Source organism: Micromys minutus (assembly GCF_963924665.1).
Source record: "Micromys minutus genome assembly, chromosome: 21".
NCBI lineage: Eukaryota > Metazoa > Chordata > Mammalia > Rodentia > Muridae > Micromys > Micromys minutus.
Window position 1 is genome coordinate 1,965,018 of NC_137956.1, and position 18,111 is coordinate 1,983,128.

At 42.2% G+C, this 18,111-nt stretch overlaps 1 protein-coding gene across 1 annotated transcript in view; it reads left to right on the top strand.

The window, feature by feature from the left end:
- Positions 1-18,111, top strand: part of VPS13C (vacuolar protein sorting 13 homolog C) — a gene marked incomplete at its 5' end in the record, with an annotated part of 135,437 nt that overhangs the window by 36,819 nt on the left and 80,507 nt on the right. The window contains 11 exons of the mRNA XM_080934608.1: positions 1,474-1,645; positions 3,162-3,224; positions 5,397-5,523; positions 6,023-6,117; positions 9,085-9,227; positions 9,934-10,126; positions 11,863-11,977; positions 12,552-12,688; positions 13,803-13,926; positions 15,305-15,422; positions 17,770-17,899. Coding sequence (XP_080790734.1) covers positions 1,474-1,645; positions 3,162-3,224; positions 5,397-5,523; positions 6,023-6,117; positions 9,085-9,227; positions 9,934-10,126; positions 11,863-11,977; positions 12,552-12,688; positions 13,803-13,926; positions 15,305-15,422; positions 17,770-17,899 — 1,417 coding nt within the window. The remainder of the gene's footprint in view (positions 1-1,473; positions 1,646-3,161; positions 3,225-5,396; positions 5,524-6,022; positions 6,118-9,084; positions 9,228-9,933; positions 10,127-11,862; positions 11,978-12,551; positions 12,689-13,802; positions 13,927-15,304; positions 15,423-17,769; positions 17,900-18,111) is intronic.

Genomic DNA, 18,111 nt, shown 5'->3' on the forward strand with positions numbered 1-18,111 from the left:
TGAAGGTGAGCTTGCCTGTGTGGGTGTGTATGTGTGTGAAGGTGCACTTGCTTGTGTGGGTGTGTATGTGTATGAAGGTGCACTTGCCTGTGTGGGTGTGTATGTGTATGAAGATGTGCTTCCCTGTGTGGGTGTGTATGTGTATGAAGATGCACTGGCCTGTGTGGGTGTGTATGTGTATGAAGGTGCACTTGCCTGTGTGGGTGTGTATGTGTATGAAGATGTCCTTGCCTGTGTGGGTGTGTATGTGTATGAAGGTGCGCTTGCCTGTGTGGGTGTGTATGTGTATGAAGATGTGCTTGCCTGTGTGGGTGTGTATGTGTATGAAGATGTCCTTGCCTGTGTGGGTGTGTATGTGTATGAAGATGCGCTTGCCTGTGTGGGTGTGTATGTGTATGAAGATGTTCTTGCCTGTGTGGGTGTGTATGTGTATGAAGATGCGCTTGCCTGTGTGGGTGTGTATGGAGAGTAGAGGTGGTTGTTGAATGCCTTCCCTGATTGCTTCTCTCATCCTACTTTCTGAGACAAAGTCTCTCGTGGAGCCTGACCATCTCCCATGTCCACAAACCCAACTTTTACATGCATTCTGGGGCTGCAACCTCAAGTTCTTGTGTTTGCTCATCCAGCGCTTGCACAAGGAGGCATCGCCTTACTCTTGTTCTTTTGTTTCTGAGAGATGAATGATCATAGTCAGGGCCTTCAGAGTCAAAAATGTCTAAGGTATTATTGTCCAGACATGTCAGAAACAGTAAGGAAAGAGAGATCTTTTCTGTCTGTGCTAATCCTCATACCTCACTAACGCCTCATTTTATATTCTGCTCTGGACTCCTAAAGTTTTATCTTAGCATTCAAGATTCCAACATGTTTTTTTAAAAAGTATTTATTTCTTTATTTATTTTATGTAGACACATCACAACATCACATTGTTGATGGTTGTGAGCCACCATGTGGTTGCTGGGGATTGAACTCAGGACCTTTGGAAGAGCAGCCAGTGCTCTTAACCGCTGAGCCACCTCTCCAGCCCCTTAACCTGTTTTTAAAAGTCTTGCCAGTTTTCCACATAGACTCAAGGTTCTAAGAACACGGTCTGTAATCATGTTTCCCTTAGCCATGGAGCGATGGCTGTGTGAAATGCATTTCATGATCGTGTTGGTGTCATGCCATGGGAGCTAAAATAGCTGTGCCATCATGGGGTAACATAACTGCGACGCTGTGGTGCTGGATGTGGTCTGCCACGTGACCTACTGGTTTCCACAGTATCATCTGTGCCGTCTGGGTGTGCTGGAGCACACCCTCCTCCTGGAGTGTTCTCTGCTTACTCTGTTTAGGCAGAGAGTTGTGCTGGCAGTGTTGCTGCTGGAGTTGCTAGAAGATGGTAAAGAACAAGAAAATCATCAGTATGGACTCTGAGAAGTCTAAACCGTTTTCTCGTATCTTTGTGTTCACATGTACATTAACAAAATTTGACTTCAGGTGGAAATATGCAATTGATTCTGTTCTTGAAGTTCATATAAGAAGATATACTCAGCCGTGGTCGTGGAGTAACATAAAAAACCACAGGCAGTTACTCAAGAGTTACAAAATGGCCTATAAAAACAAGTTGACACAAACCAAAGTCTCAGAAGAAATCCAGAAACAAATTCAGGTATATTTTGTTTATGTTTGTGCTGTTAACTTCTAGTCACCCTTTAATATTCTGTCTCTCATTCTGTATCTCTTATTGTTCTCAAACTCACGGCGCTAACCAGGCTGGCCTTGAACGCACAGAACGTACTGCCTCCTGTCTCTGCCTCCCAGATGCTGGGATTAAAAGTTGTGTTCCACCACACACAGCTCCTTTGACATTCTTATGTATCTGGTTTGAATTGGAATATAATTGGACAAAGAACAGACTCATGCATGAGAAAATAAAGCGTTCTTCTTCACCTTTTCATTTCTTCTTATTAAGCAGCAATCTCTTTTCCCAAGCATAATGTCACATATAGCAAAACTGCTACAGGCCATTTGGAAACTGTGTCTAGTTTTCCTGATACTGTTTAGAAAATGGACATTAATGCATTTGTTAGATCTTGTTTGTTCATAAAAATCCCCACAGCTCTGTTCTCTCCATTTTAGAGCTTAAATATTGTTCATAAACAGAACAAAGAAAAACCCGTTCTCCCCCCCCCCCCCCCGAGAAAGGCTGGGAATCTTACTTGTGCCCTGAAAACAGAATGTGCTTAATACCACAGTGGTGGCTGTGGCTGCCATTCAGTCACCGTGTCCGGGGTGTGAGACCTGGCTGGACTCCTGTGGTTTGGAACATGATAGTGACCAGTGTGACAGACGGGCATAGCTGTGGGTGACAAAGGTGGGGACACTTGGTGTTTACCAGGTGTTCTGTCAGAGACACACAGACATGGATTTCTCAGCTGCTCCAGTTTCTTCTCAGGAATAAAGTGAAGACAACATCTGCCTTATAGTCCTGACAGCTGTATGAACAATGAGGGTTCAGGTCATCAGTTAATGTTAGAACCTCAGTTTCTCCTTTAGTCTACTTGGTGACTTGAGTAATTTACATTTTTTTTTTAAAAATAATGATTTAATGTCTATAAAGTAATACAGAATAGGGAGAGTGAGAAGTAAGGGTCATGAGAAAACACCTAACACTGGTCTCCAGTTTTTAGTCTCTTTAAAATTTTATGCCTTTAAAATTGTGTATGTACACATGTTTCTGTGTGTGTTTGCACACACAAGTAAAGGTACTGGAGGAGGCCAGAAGGGGGCATCAGATGCCCTGGAGCTGGGAGCTGCCTGATGTAGGTGCTGGGGACTAAACTCCAGTCTCTGCAGGGATCCAGTTCTGTTTTCAGTGGTTCTTTAGCTTTTCACACCCTCTCCTTAAAAAAAAACCAAAAACTTTTAAAAGATGTTGTTATGTCTAGTGCAGCGGCTGTGTCTGCATGCTTCATCGGCACACTGCCAGTGTTGGCTCCGCCCAGATGAGGGCATCAGCACACTGCCAGTGTTGGCTCCACCCAGATGAGGGCATCAGCACACTGCCAGTGTTGGCTCCGCCCAGATGAGGGCATCAGCACACTGCCAGTGTTGGCTCCGCCCAGATGAGGGCATCAGTCATTGGCACCGTTTTCTACATAATCCTTTCTTCTCTTGTTTTTCAGGACTTGGAGAAGAGTCTAGATGTTTTTAACATCATCCTAGTGAGACAGCAAGCACAGGTTGAGGTAATCATTTTCCCTCCCTGACTTTATTCTTGGTTCATCAAGTTAACACTACTTCTTTAAACCTGGATGAAGAAATGAGTCTTATGAGAAGTAGCTAAGATTTACCCAAATGAGAATAGAGATGAGTCCTTATAGCTTCCTTTTGTCTCTAGGGAAAACTAACTGGAAAAAAGCTGTTAGCATGAGGAGGAAGAGCTTTAAAACTGTGTAATCAAAACTTTGGGAAGTGGTAGTTGCCCTCATTCTGGCAGTGTGGAGTGTTGGTTAGCGCTTGGCATTAGCACACGCTGCCCCTTAGGACCTTACTACTCCCTGCAGCTTTTTAGCTGCTGATCACTTAAGTCTTTTTCTCTTTCTTCATCCTTCTTCTTCCCTCCTGCTGTCTTTCTCTTTCTTACTTTCCAGAGTCAGGACCAGTTCGTCTCTAAGGGTTCTTCCCTGCCTGTCCACCAGGACTTTGTGTGCCTTGTCATGTCTATTCCGTCTCCGTGATTAAAAATGAATTGCAAATTAAACAGAGCTTCTAGAAACATTAAAGCTGTAGACCAGGAGAAGAAAGGAGAAACTCCCATTACCGAGCATGCTGTCTCGGATGCTTAGCCACTGCCTGTAGCTGTCTGCATTTCCTTTTAAATTTCTTCTAGGGATCTCATAGGCACACCACACCCTGTTCTCTGATGATAGGGATTGAGCCCATTGCTATATCAGCATCTTTCCAGCCCATATTCCATACTCATTTTAAAATGAGACTAAAACACATGTACTTATCCATGTATCTAGGAAAAACTTAGTGAATTTCTATCATTCTAGATTATGATTAAGTGTGTGGATTTGAGGGTCAGATGGTCCCAGTTTTGCAGGTTTTATAACTGGACACTTTGTGCTTTGGTTTTTCTCATTTATACAATGCAACCTGCATCTTGTGCTTATTCTGGGGAAATATGTTATCATTCATTTAAACACTTTGTTATGGGCCTGGCCCTTAGGATTGACTATATAAGTGATATTTTTCATCTTTCTCTTCATCATTTGCGTTAGCATATGGAAGTGAGCAAAATAAAGAAATCCCTCCCAAAGTGAGAGAAGGAAATAAATACAGTTGAACACAGATAGCAGGGATCTAGAGAGTGCTGCGGCCAGGCAGAGATGATCCCTGGGATTGCAGTGTTAACCAGGAGGGCAGAGAAAGCTTCACTCAGGAGGGACTGCACTGAGACCTGCCGAGGTTGAAAGGGACACAAGAAAGAACCAGAAAGAGGTCCGAGGGGAGATCTGACCTTGGATGGAAGAATACACTGTACCAGTTGAAGGCTTTTGGCCTGGGAGCTCTTCCTGCTCATTCAGAGCTATGAGAGGGGAGGGTGGCAGGCAGGGTGGGGTGGTGCTGCTGGGAATGGGGCTGTGTAGGCTCTTAGAAGCAACAGTGAATTTTGGCTTGAATTGGCAAGTCATTAATACTGAATTTGAAAAACAGGAGGTTACAATTGGGGATGCTTTAGACGTCATTCTAGATGCTTTGTGAGGGATTAGGGAGGAGACCTTAATCCTTCTGCTGTCCTGTTCAGAGAGATGGGAAACAGCGCAGAGGGGACCATGGGTGTTGCTGAGTTGAAGGAGGGAAGCTTCATTAACACAGTTCCAAATTCAGGCAGGAAAGGGCTTCTAGGCAGAGAGCACCACACCCCTGAGGCTCCCTGTGATAGACACACCAAGTGGCAGCTGAGCTGACATGTGTGGAATGCTTTCAGATAATATTTCTTCTTTTCTTTTTGGATGACTGTCTTTTTTGCTCACTCTGTCTATACGCCAACACATACATGTAAACATCTTTATAAAATATATATAATTTAAACACTCAGTGTATATAAGCACACATATGTTAATGCTAGAATGAAAATACCACATTTAATATATCTTGATATCTTTTCCTGTTTATTTTATATCTCTTCACTCTTGAATGCTGGCACTCATGGGTGACTCAGGACAAACACTGGACATTGTCTCTGTGGGTTTTCCATAGACCAGGCCACCCCATGAGGTTCATTTCAGAAAGAAATGACTGACCTCTTTCCCGTCTTAGTCCACTGAAGCATTAAACAGAACCAACCATGGATATACTTCACAGGGAACAGAGTGTTTCTTCTGAATTAATCTTAAGTTTTCACTTTTCAGGTCATCCATTCTGGGCAAAAATTAAGGAAAAAGTCTGCGGAGGCAGGAGAGAAACGTGGCTGGTTTAGTGGGTTTTGGGGAAAGAAAGAATCTAAGAAGAAAGATGAAGAATCATCAGTTCCAGAGAGTAAGTCTCAATGCGGGTGTCATTGACCTGGCAAGGAAAAGCCATTCAGTTCCGGTTCTGTCCTACACAGCCAGCAGAGGCACACACAAACCATATGGCAGGCTACATAATTGCTCTGTGTATCTACCTGGAGGAAAACTTCAAATTTATTGGAAAATGGCTTGGGAGAAATTTAACGTGTTTGTGCTTAGAGGTCTCAGCATTCAGAGTTCCTTATTGTTAAGTTTTAGATTTTAATGACAAGTTTATTTTTGAAAATTTTAGGAAATTTAAAAGTATGTATATCTGAGAACTGAATTTCCGTAACAGTGAGTGCCTTTCTGCAATTTCTTAACATAAACAGGCAAATAAAGAGTGTTTGTTTTAATTAAGCCGAAGTGGAGTGTTAGAGGGAATTAGCTGGCTGGTTTTGCTTTACCATTTCTGTCTGTAGACTTTTAAAAAATTATCTGTAAAACTAAAGGCATTCGTTTCCTAAATGAACTGTCTTGTGTGATAGCCATCGATGACCTCATGACTCCAGAGGAAAAAGACAAGCTCTTCACTGCCATTGGGTACAGTGAGAACAGCTACAACTTTGCTTTGCCCAAGCAGGTAGGTGTCGGATGCCTTCACAAGTGTTTTCACTCACGTGCTGGAGTTGGGTTAAGTTAGTGATGGTCTGAGTGGCTACTGAAAACATGTAATCCTCAGTTTCATTGCTGTGTGGTGTTCTGGTTACCAGTCAGCACTCCTCAGCAGTAGGCCGGCTTGATTGGCTGAGTGAGAGGGAACCTGCTACAGGTGTGCGGTTCGGTCTTCCCACCACTTTTACTGGGACATTTGACTCATAGCAAGAGTGAACAGATCAAAGATGGCCTGTTTATTTGACAGGCTGCAGTGACTACCAGTGTCAAGGTTTAGGATACTGTGGCCATTCGAGACTCTCCTACACCCCCTCCTTTTTATCCAGAGATAACCCATGTCCTGATTATTTCCACAAGCACTTGTTCATGTCCTTTCTTGTGTTTTGCTATAGATACCGTGAGTTTGCTCTGCACAGTGTTTGTATTTCTGTAAATGGAGGCACATAGCATGTTCTTCTCTTGCCTGGCTTTGCTGTTGGAGTCATCTCTGCTGTTGTACCCAATGCATTTGGTTCATTTTCATTGCTGTGTAGAATTCTATCATTTGAGAATACCTGAACTTACTTTTACGTATGTTTTTGTTAAAAAGCATTTGGGTTTGTGTTTATTTTTATTTCACTTTCTTTCTTAACTTGTGTTCTCATTTTCACTGAGTGAGATTATTGGGTGACAGGACAGATGTCTGTGTAACTTAAAAGACAGAAGTTCCCTAAACATCACTCACTGTGATAGCCTTTTTAAAAATGTTTCTTTTTAGCCATTCTAAGAGGATGGCGCTACCCACTGCATTTTTAATTTGTATTCTTCAGTAATAATATTGACATGTTTCCTCAGCTTGTCAGCTGTCCTGGGTCATTTGTCAGTGTCTCGTCCTTTCATTGCTGTCTGGGTGTACTTAGAGCTCACGTCCTGTTCTTTGCATTTGTGGATAGCTTTTACAGTCAGCTCATGCCTGCAGGGACACGTGCTGCTGTAGTGCAGATGTGGATAGCTTTTACAGTCAGCTCATGCCCGCAGGGACACGTGCTGCTGTAGTGCAGATATTACATTGACTCTGGAGATGACCTGGGGGAGATGGGGAGCGTCTGCAAGTCATCCCGTGTGCGTTCATTGCTCTCTCTCTGACCTTCACCCTTACTTCTCTTTTCTTGAATGGTGTCTGTTTCTTTCTTCCCTCTAATGAGGAGCTGCTTGTAAAAATTTGCTACATAGTTTAAGGATATTCCCCTACCTTGTGTTTAGAATTCTAGGTTGTTGATCCCTTTTTTTTCCTTTAGGAGTTTTGAGTCCATAATTCTACTGCGGTTTGGCTTTTGCTGTTTGTGATGGTGCTCTGTCATAGTGACCTGTGTGTTCTCTCAGTTCTTGTGTGTGCCGTCTTAATCAGTGAGGGTGTTTTATTTACTTATTTACTGACGGTCTTGTAGTACGACTTTCTAATTTCCCTTTATTCTTGAGAAATTCATATGAATACAATGAAATATGATCAGATCCTGTCGCGCACGCCCACGCTTCTCGCTGGTAGGAACAGGCGTACAACAACAAACAGATTCTTCTGCGGACTACCTTTATTGTACAGCACTCTGAGCAGGGGACTTCCTGAGCAGGAAACTTCTCTCTGAGCAGGGGATCTCTCTAGGTGCTTGCCTGGTGGGATCTCCTGCAATCTCCTCACGTGGGGGAGAAATGCACTGCTTATATATGCCTAAGAGACTTGTGTTGCTACCTGATTGGTGCATCCTCCTGTAGCTCAATTACGTGCCCCGAGATTGGGCTGTGACTTATGTGGTTGTCAAGCAACACGAGGGGAAAGGTTTTTGTAGGCTGAACAATGGGCGGGAAGCTGGCACCATCTATTGGTGCCAACGGCTTCCTACAAGATCCACTCTGTTTCCCCTTCCATGTCCCCTATATTTCCCAACATGTCTCCCTCCCATTTTCTTTCTTCCTCCACTCTCTACCCTCCCTGACTCTAACAGTGCACTAAGTCCAGTTAGTGTTGCTCATGTAAGATATGGCCATCCAGTGGAAACGTTTTTAACTCTTTAGGTTTTCAGTATTTACTGTGGTATGATTTATACTTGCTTTTGTTCACGCAGCTTGAAGTCATAGGTCTCATCAGTGTGAATGGTTTCTGCCGCACTGCTCTTCCGATCCTCCTTTGGGATGTGAGCTGTGCCTTTCTGGCATCTTCTGTCTCTCTCTCAGCCCCCTGCATTTTGGTCTCTCCACTCTTCATCTCCAGAGCTTCCTCTGATTCTCTTTAGCTATTTGTCCAGGGTCTCATTAGACTAGAGAGTGTTCCATCAACACCCTGTCTCGTGTTAGGACCTGAGTATTGTTGGGGGAGCCTCGTTTCACAAGCTGCCTTCATGCTCTTAAAAGTTCACATGTTTTGAGGGGGGAATACATCCCCAAATTCTGTATTATCTTCCTAGCAGTTGTCTATTCCAACTACATTTTTGGTTTGGAGTATTCTCACATGGGCACACGCATCTGTGTGTATTGACTGTGTACTCGACTGTGTGCATGCTTTTATTACTTTCTGTCACTGTTTCCTTAAAACTAGCAGACGAACTTGGATCATTTGTAAGTGTGCTGCCTGTTTGATAGGCTTTCTGTAGCTTTAGGCTCTTCTCGCCTTTGCCCCTGAACGTGATGGTGCTACCAGTCCCTCCAAGCTTCCCTTGAATCCTCCAATAAAAGACACAGACACACAGTTGTTCCTTTTCAACTTACCTTAGGGCCAATTGGGGAACAGGACCTTAGCATCAGAACCACCCCTACAGTTTCCATTAAGATTTCTAGTCTTGTTCATTCATGGAACCTACAAGCTTTGTTATATTGTTTCATAGGTCACCATATTTAATTAAGGAGAATCCATTAAAGGTAGAAGTCATTTGCATGTTAACTGTTTTTATTCATTCCCCTTTAGTATGTGGCCCATATATTGACTCTGAAGTTGGTGAGCACCTCTATTACAATAAGAGAAAACAGGAATGTTCCAGAAATCTTGAGAATCCAGATAATTGGTTTGGGTACCCAAGTATCCCAGCGACCAGGAGCACAAGCATTGAAGTAAGTTTTAAAAACTTATTTTCATTTATGACTTTGGGCCCTGAATATATCATTTCATGCAGCATGAAAGAACACCGAAGAGAAACAGCTTTTCTTCATTTCCTTTGTTCGGCATGTTTTATTGTGAATCGTGTGGTTCACTTTTCTATCCTCTCTCTTTTCTGCAAGTGCTTGTCAGGTAGTGTTTTATTTAGAGTGTCTGCATGGTGGCAGTGGTTCAGGGTACAGCACATTTCCATTTTCAGGACATTTATGTTGTATCTGATAAGAGGATATAGAAGATAACTAATTACAGACGTTCATACACTGGACAGTTCACTGTAGAGCGTAGTGTGGATGCGCCAGGCATACTGCATGGCTCAGGTGTGGGGAGGGTAACTGACAGCTGGATGGCAAGGGTGCCGAGGGAAGCAGGAGGCAGCGAGAGGATGCGGGAGTGGTGTAGAAACAACAACATTATCTGTGTTTAAACATTGTGATCTGAACCTGCGTCATGTCCTGGGGTTGACTAATGCAGGCTTTTCCTGTGAGAGATAAATACCTAAAGACACTGACTCACAGCGACAAAAGCAGGCTTTGCAGGTAAGGGAAGGCCAGCCTAGGAAGATGAACTGTAACTTCGGGCATAGGGCTGGTTGTTAGAAGAATTTTCAAAGGGATAGCTATAATTTTATGTATTACATGCTGTTCTTTCCTTTTTGGATAGGATAGAAGCAAAACTAGAACACTGGTACGTCACAGGCTTGCGACAACAAGACATTGTGCCATCACTGGTGGCTTCCATTGGTGACACTACATCATCCTTGCTCAAAATTGAGTTTGAAACCAACCCCGAGAACAGTTCTGCTGACCAGACTCTGATTGTTCAGTCACAGCCTGTGGAGGTCATCTATGACGCTGTAAGTGTAGGCAGAAAGTGACTTTTAAGCTGTTTCTAGGGACAAGGGATGGATTACTGTTGTAGTAAATATTAAAAATTGAATGGTTTATCTCTTTATCGGCCCCCGAAGTCTCTCTCTGCAGACTCCAATCTAGTGTGGAGCCGAGTGCACGGGCTCTGTCACTCTCCACAGATTCCCTTCCCAGGTGGTTCACTCCGCCCGCCCTGGTGCTTCTGTCCTGGGGTGTTTCTTTACCCCACCGCCTGGGACAAACATGACTGTAAGGCCTGATAGCTTTTCATGCATGTTTATATACAATCTCAATCCACAAACTCTCTATACCATAAGATTATATAAAATGGACAAAGATACAAACTGCCCTAGTATAAGAGATAAAAGACCTATAAAATCTCTTAAAAATATTTAATTCTACCTAACGCCAATTGTGGCCACCATCTTGATTTCTCCTCAATCCCTGTTCCTCTTCCATTTTCCTACGTTTTCTCCACCCACCTCTCCACTGTCCAATCATGTATCGACTTAACTTAAATCTACAGTTACTGTGTAAGTGCATGAGGAGACTCAGCTTACTGTGCAAACACAAGGCTCTGAGTCTGCATCCTCAGCATTCAGGTGAAGCCTGGTATGGTCATGTGCCTGTCGCCCAGCACTGTGGGAGGCGGGCAGGGCGATTGGTGGGACTTGTTTGCTTCCATCCTAGCTCCGTATTCACAAGAAGCCCTGTTGGAAGGCAGTGAGGTGGAGAGAGTGATAGAACAGGACAGCATATTTTCCTGTGGCCTCTGCACATGAACATGGGTTCCCTTAGCCACATATGCACATGATTATTACACACGTAAATGCCATATACATCCACAAAAAATAAGGTTTAAAAGTTTATTTTTTTAGTGCTGAAAGGATGGTGCAGGGTAAAGGCACTTACCATGCAAGCCTGCTGATCTGAGTTCAGTTGTTGGAACCTAAATAAGGGCAGTAGGAGTGCACTGACACCACAGACATGTGCTGTGACATGTGTGTTCACACATGCACAAGCACTCACACAAAGTGATAAAATGAAGCTGAAAACTTCTACCCTGTAGTGCAACACACATGACAAGATTTGCCATCTTACACATTTTAGAAATGCGGTTCAGTTTGTTTAGCACAGTCACATTTGAACTAAGTTCCTGCACAAATGACCTCCAGAACTTTCTTTGCCATACAAGTTCTCTCCTATCTTTATAAGCAAGTCTTATATAGGTGCATGTCAAAGTATAACCCAGTTCAGTGGTGAGGGATGGGCTTTTCCCTGTAACCAGAGGCCAAAGCTCGGGGTCATGCCAGATGCTACTCCCACAAGCCACTTAGACCTCTTGCCACTGCCAGGTTTTTTTTTTTTTTAAGATTTATTTTATTTATGTGAGTACACTGTAGCTGTCGTCAGACACACCAGAAGTGGGCACTAGATCCCATTACAGATGGTTGTGAGCCACCATGTGGTTGCTGGGAATTGAACTCAGGACCTCTGGAAGAGCAGTCAGTGCTCTTAACCACTGAGCCATCTTTGCAGCCCTCTCCTCTCTCCAGTAAGCTCATTAGGCTGTTCCTTGCTTGTGGCTGTCTCTCACTCCTGAAGTAGAATAGCTTTGGAGTCCATGCTTCAAAGCCATAGCTGTTTGTAAATGAGGTCACATCTTCAGATTTGTAACATCCATTTAGCATGTAACCTGTTGTGTTTCAAAATTCTTTTACAGAAAACTATCAATGCTGTCGTTGAATTCTTCCAGTCAGATAAGGGGTTGGATCTTGAGCAAATTACATCCGCCACATTGATGAAGCTGGAAGAGATTAAAGAGAGAACAGCTACAGGTGAACTCTGGCGTGTGTCTGTTAGCACCAGCTAAACTCTGAACGTGGCCATCATAGTGGACGCATTATGTTTAAAGTAGTTTAGGCTTTTTATTTTCTGTCTTTTAACATTAGTCTGTCTATACATTAGACATGGCTAACTCAGAGTTGAATAGACTTGGTAGAGCAGACGACAGTAATGGGGGGTGGAGATGCTTTTTTTGTTACAGCCAAGAACCTGAGCCTTAGAATGACCTTGAGGTGGATCCCCCAGCCCCTCGCCCTTCAGAGCCGTTCACCGTGCTGTGCATGCCTAGTTTTAAAGAACCCAGCAGACTATTTCATGTGGTTGCTTAACAACCAGGTTGCAAATTGATCTGTGCTAGACCTAATACTAGTTATACTGGATTACTATAAATATATATATTTACAGTAATTTATCAGATACTAGTTTTTCATCAACTTAATAAACCTTTTACTTTACATGCTGAATTGAGAATGCAGCTTTTGTCTTTCAAGTGAATTGTCACCTTTTTGTTAGTAGTATCGCCGTGTACAGTTTGACCATATTGATGTTTTCCTGGCCGCCTTTTAGGACTTACACATATTATTGAGACTCGGAAAGTTCTCGACTTACGGATAAATCTGAAGCCTTCTTATCTAATAATTCCGCAGACAGGTTTTCACCATGAAAAGTCAAATCTTCTCATTTTAGATTTTGGTACTTTTCAGGTAGGTATATGTGTACTCTTTTCTTTCTTTCTTCGATAAGCTTGGTAACTGTTTATCTGATAGTGTCCTGGTTTTCTTCAGTTCACTTAAACTAACTCTAGACTTATCACATATGTATTGTGTGGCTACCCAGACAAAGAAATTTCTCTAGAAATTCCTGTAATGCCAGTGATTTAGCAATAAGAACTGGATGGATAATTTTTTCTGTTTTCTTTTTTTAAAGATTTATTAATTATATTTCTATGAGTACACTGTAGCTATTTACAGAGACACCAGAAGGCATCAGATTCTATTATAGATGGGTGTGAGCCACCATGTGGTTGCTGGGTATTGAACTCAGGGCCTTTGGAAGAGCAGTCAGTGCTCTTAATTGGTGAGCCATCTCTCCAGCAATTTTTCTGTTTTCTAATAGGATGGAAACTGTCTTAGTTTTATGGTTTATAGAGTTAATTTTACAGTGTCATTTTCTGGGCTATAGAAAATTTTATCAGAGTATGTAATAAAAAAGAGAAAAAAATTATTATATATATGTATATATATATATACACATACACATATACATGTATAAATACATAGAAATGTATCTATAAAAGGAGTGTGTGTGTATGTGTGTATGTACATATGTTAGTATGTGTGTATATTAGTGTGCATGTATATTTGATTGCTCTAAGTAACCAGAGTGGGATTTTAGATTTTCATCTCATTGAGTCTAGGCATTTGATAAAAGGTAGGAGATAAACTGAGTGGAGCCTTTATTCCATCTGGGAAAAGGAAGTAGAGGGTGGAGCTGAGTTCTGATGGCCTCTCTCATGGTAGTGTTGGCCTAGGAGAGCTGAGCCATAGTTACAGGACCTCTTAGGAGTCAGGCAGAGGAAGCTTTCCTTCTGGACAGATCATTCGAAGCAGACAGCTGTGTAATTGGCCCAGTGACTGCAAATGCACCCGTTACTCAAGCGTAATGAATTTGTGGTGAAGTAATGCACTCCTAATGAACTGCTTACAAATCACCAGGAAGTTAAGCAGTCTCCTATCTTTAGTTAGAAGTTTTGAAATGTGGCAAAAGTATGTTGATATATATGTATACTGTTCTGTTTCTTTCTTTACTTCATTTTAGCTCAACAGTAAAGACCAAGGTGCACAGAAGACGACTAATTCATCCCTTGAAGAAATCATAGACAAGGCGTATGACAAGTTTGATGTGGAAATAAAGAGTGTGCAGTTGCTGTTTGCAAAAGCAGGTCAGCCACCGCTCGGGTCTTCAGGGTGGGCAGATTAGCTCCAGTGCTAACCTTGGCACTCTGCATGCCTGGGTCTGTCTGCTCATGGCATCCGTCCCAGACACTGCCTTGTGCACTTGTCCTGCTGATCACTTTAGAAAATCCAGTAGGAGTGTCCCAACGCAGAATGCCAGTTATAATGGAGGTCAGCTTGGGGCTATTAACCCTAAGCTACACAGCACCCTTTGAACCTAAGCTCACTTGTGGCCTCTGTCTATGTGACTATGAGATGTCAGAACACAGCAGAGTTCTGGCTTTTCAGTCCTAATGCTTTGTGATGTTTGCATGTTTTCCATGTTACCTTTATTTGAGAATATTTACTGTTTTAGTCCAGTCTTTTTTTTTTTTTTGCTTTATTATATCTTCTTTTATAGATGTCTCAGAAACATATTTAAATAATACTATATCTAAAAACACTACAATAAGCTTCTTTGATTTAAAAAATCCTAAATGTGATATGTTCCCAAATCTGAAACATTTTAACTGATGCCATAAGTGACTAATGCCACACATGATTTCAAATGATGGGTTGCACTGGAAGCCCACATGCCCTGCAGGTGCCAAGTTACACAGCTGGATTTGTGTCCCACTCCCAGGATATCTCTCTGTATTCATGTATATTCTTAGATCTGACTAAGCTTTGTCTCCGCTGTACCATGTTTTCATTAATACTCATTCTGTAGATATGCTGTTAAGACTTAAATAGTTTATGTCCTTAAAGCGTTGGTGTTTTCTGCTGCTGAAGTACAGCTTTTTGGTCCTCCATATTCCTTTAGTTACTAGAAGAAGTAATTGTTGATTAGATATCTCTGAGTGTGTCATTTGTGGATGGTCACTTCAGGACAGAGCCTCTGCCCACGGAGACCTTGTGCTCTCTTCTGTACAGTGAGAGCTGTTAACATGAAGATGACATGTGTGCTACTGTCTATAAAGAACCAGAGGTTTTTAAAGGAGAGTGTTTACACAGGCTGTAAAAACTGCCCTTTCTTTTGCCTGCCCTACCAATAGTTATTTGAACAATGAGCTCTTCAGTGTCTGTCATGGTTGAAGATCTGCATTTGACTGTGTTAGCCATGCAAAAAATCTGTTTTTGGAATCTTCCTTTTGGAACAATAGTGGTTATTACACATGAGTGGTTTATTATTATTATTATTATTATTATTATTATTATTATTATTATTATTATTATTATTATTATGTCCTACCAGTCTGTTTTTTCTGAAGGAAGTAAAAATTGTTCATTGAATTTGTTAATTATTTTCTAGCAATGCAAAGTGGTTTTGTACAGAATATCTGACTATTTTTGAAGTTAATTAACATCTAAATTTTTATTTTAAAGAGGAGAATTGGAAAAAGTGTAGATTCCAGAGCCCATCAAGCATGCATATACTGCAGCCAATGGACATTCATGTTGAGTTGGCCAAGGCGATGGTGGAGAAGGATGTTAGAATGGCCAGGTAAGCGTGATTGTACTAGAGATCAGCCCGAATGCTGCCCCCGTGTCACCTACGGAAGGACACAGGTGGATTTATATGGGAGAGGGAAAAACAGTGACTATTCTATCCTACAGCACAAACATTTTAAAGAAAATACTTGTATAGTCTGTTCTGCTAGCTAGCTGGTTTTATGTCAGGTTGACACAAACTATAGTCATCTTAGAGGAGACAACCTGAAGAGAGAGAATGACTCCTAAGAATGTGCTGTGGATAAGCCTTTAGGGTATTGTCTTAATTAGTAGTTGATGTAGGACAGCCCAGCCTACCTGGCCTAGTGGTCCTGGTTTCTGTCAGAAAGCAGGCTGAGCAACCATGATGAGCGTTTCAGTAAGCAGCCTCCTCCATGAGTTCTTCAGCAGCTCCTGACTCCAGCCAGGTTCCTGCCCTGACTTCAGTGATGAACTGTGATGTGGAAGTGTCAGCCAAATAAACCCCTCCCCCAACTTGCTTTTGGTCATTGTGTTCATTACAGCAATAGTAACCCTGACTAAGACATGTTGTCTCTCTTATTTCAGAACTCATATTTAGATTTTTTACATAGTATAAATATTGGCTGTCTGAGATTCTGAATGTCTGAAATCAAGATTCAGAATCAGTGAAATAAAAATTTCAAAGGAAGTTAGCTTTATTTGGTCATGAAACCACATACCATCTTGAGAAATGTCTTAAGGGAATAAAGAAATAGAAGCTAGATTGTGAGGTTAGTATATTCTCATGAAATTGTTACACTGTCTTCCTAAAATCAGCTTTACTGAGATTTAGCTGACACTCTGTGGATGGCATTTAGTGCATTATCTGTGTCTCCATGAGCTCACCGCTGCAGCTGAGACAACATGTCCGTCACCTGCAGAAGCTCCCCTGAACTCCACATTCTCTTTCCTCTTCTGACCTCTTTCCTTGGAACACATTGATCTGTTCCTTGATCCTGAAGATTTGGTAGAATTTTCTAGAATGTCCAATGAATGAAATCGTTAAGCTTTGGCTCCTTTTGGGACGATTCAGATGCATTGTGTGGTTGCTTGAATGTTCTGTCAGTAGATCCTTCCCAGTTTTAGTGTGTTCTGGGCCTACCGTATTTTTTTAGAGAGTATTTAAAAATTCTGGATTTTTTTGTGAGCTATGTTGGAAGTGTTCTAGGTGAGCACTGTATGCTTGGATCTGACCAGCTTGGGCTGTAAGAAGTGCTCATCTTCTCTACCCACATTAAGGACAGTCTGGAGATGTCTGCTTTCTCATTCTGGGTACAAGCACTGGTGCCTTTGTCTCTCCTTCCTGATAGGCAGCTTTTGGGTTCAGTTATTTCTTATTTGTTTTATTCTCTAATCTTCATGTTTCCTACTCTAGGTTTATTATAGGTTTTCTGCACACTATGTTTTTCTGATTTCCATCCCAGCTTGTAGAAGCTATTAATGAGATGCCTTCTTTTTTCTAATAGAGACAGTTTATACTAAGAATTATATATATATAATTTATACTTAAATACTTTTGTATCAAATGCCAGGGATCTATTATGGAATTAGGTATCTGCCACCTTGAGCTGGTCACAGCTTAACTAGGTGGCTGGAGGTTAAGCTGAACAAGCTTGTGAGCAGCTGCAGGCGAGACTGAGTGGCGGAAGCAGAGGACTTCAGGGAGCTTGTGTTTCAGTCTGAAAGGACAGGAAATGGGGGCACAGGCCACATGACAGGTGCTCCGGATGAGCAGAGCAGGGCAAGACAAGGGTAAAGGGCAATGAGGCAGACACTCGATATTAACAGAGAGAAATCTCTGATGTCAGGAGGAGAAATATATATCGTGGCTTTGACTGTTAATAGTAGAGACTTTGGTAATGCATCAGTGAACTTCAGGCTGTGTGGTGTACTGTCCAAGTCTTGGCAGCTGGGAGACAGAGAGCCTGACCCTATCCCAAGTTCATCTAAAACCGTTTACTGCAGTGTTTCTCAACCTTCCCAATGCCGTGACCATTCAATGCAGTTCCTTATGTTGTGCTGACCCCCAAACATAAGTTTACTTTCCTTGCTACTTCTCGTAACTGTAATTTTGCTACCATTCTGAATTGTAATGCAAATATCTGTGCTCACTGATGGTCTTAGGCAAACCTTGTGAAAGGGTTCCTAGATCCCCCAAAGGTTGAGAACCACTGCTTTGCTTAAGAAAGATATGTTTTAGAAGGTCTGGAAAATTGGTTCATGAGAACTTTCCCTTCTATAAGAGTGCTAAGTGTAATGATATTGAAAGTACTGATATTGAAGTGTCCTGCCTATTCCTTTCCCTTCCCTGAGACCTCACCGTCAAATTGTATTCTTAGATTTAAAGTGTCAGGAGGGCTGCCTTTGATGCACGTGAGGATTTCCGACCAGAAGATAAAAGATGCGCTGTGTTTGATTAACAGTGTACCCTTGCCACAGAAGTCATCTACACAGTCTCCAGAGAGACAGGTGAGTATGTGACTGTGGAGGAAATGCCAAACCATATCTAGAAAGCCACACTTTCTGAGTAGTGGTGATTGTTTGAGGACAGGCTTTCTAAGCACAAGGATGGGGCTGGGTTTGATGGTGCAGAGACAGTCAGGTCTCTGATTTCAAGGCTAGCCTGGTCTACACAGCAGGTTGCAGCCCAGGTAGGGCTACATAGTGAGAAAGCAACAGAA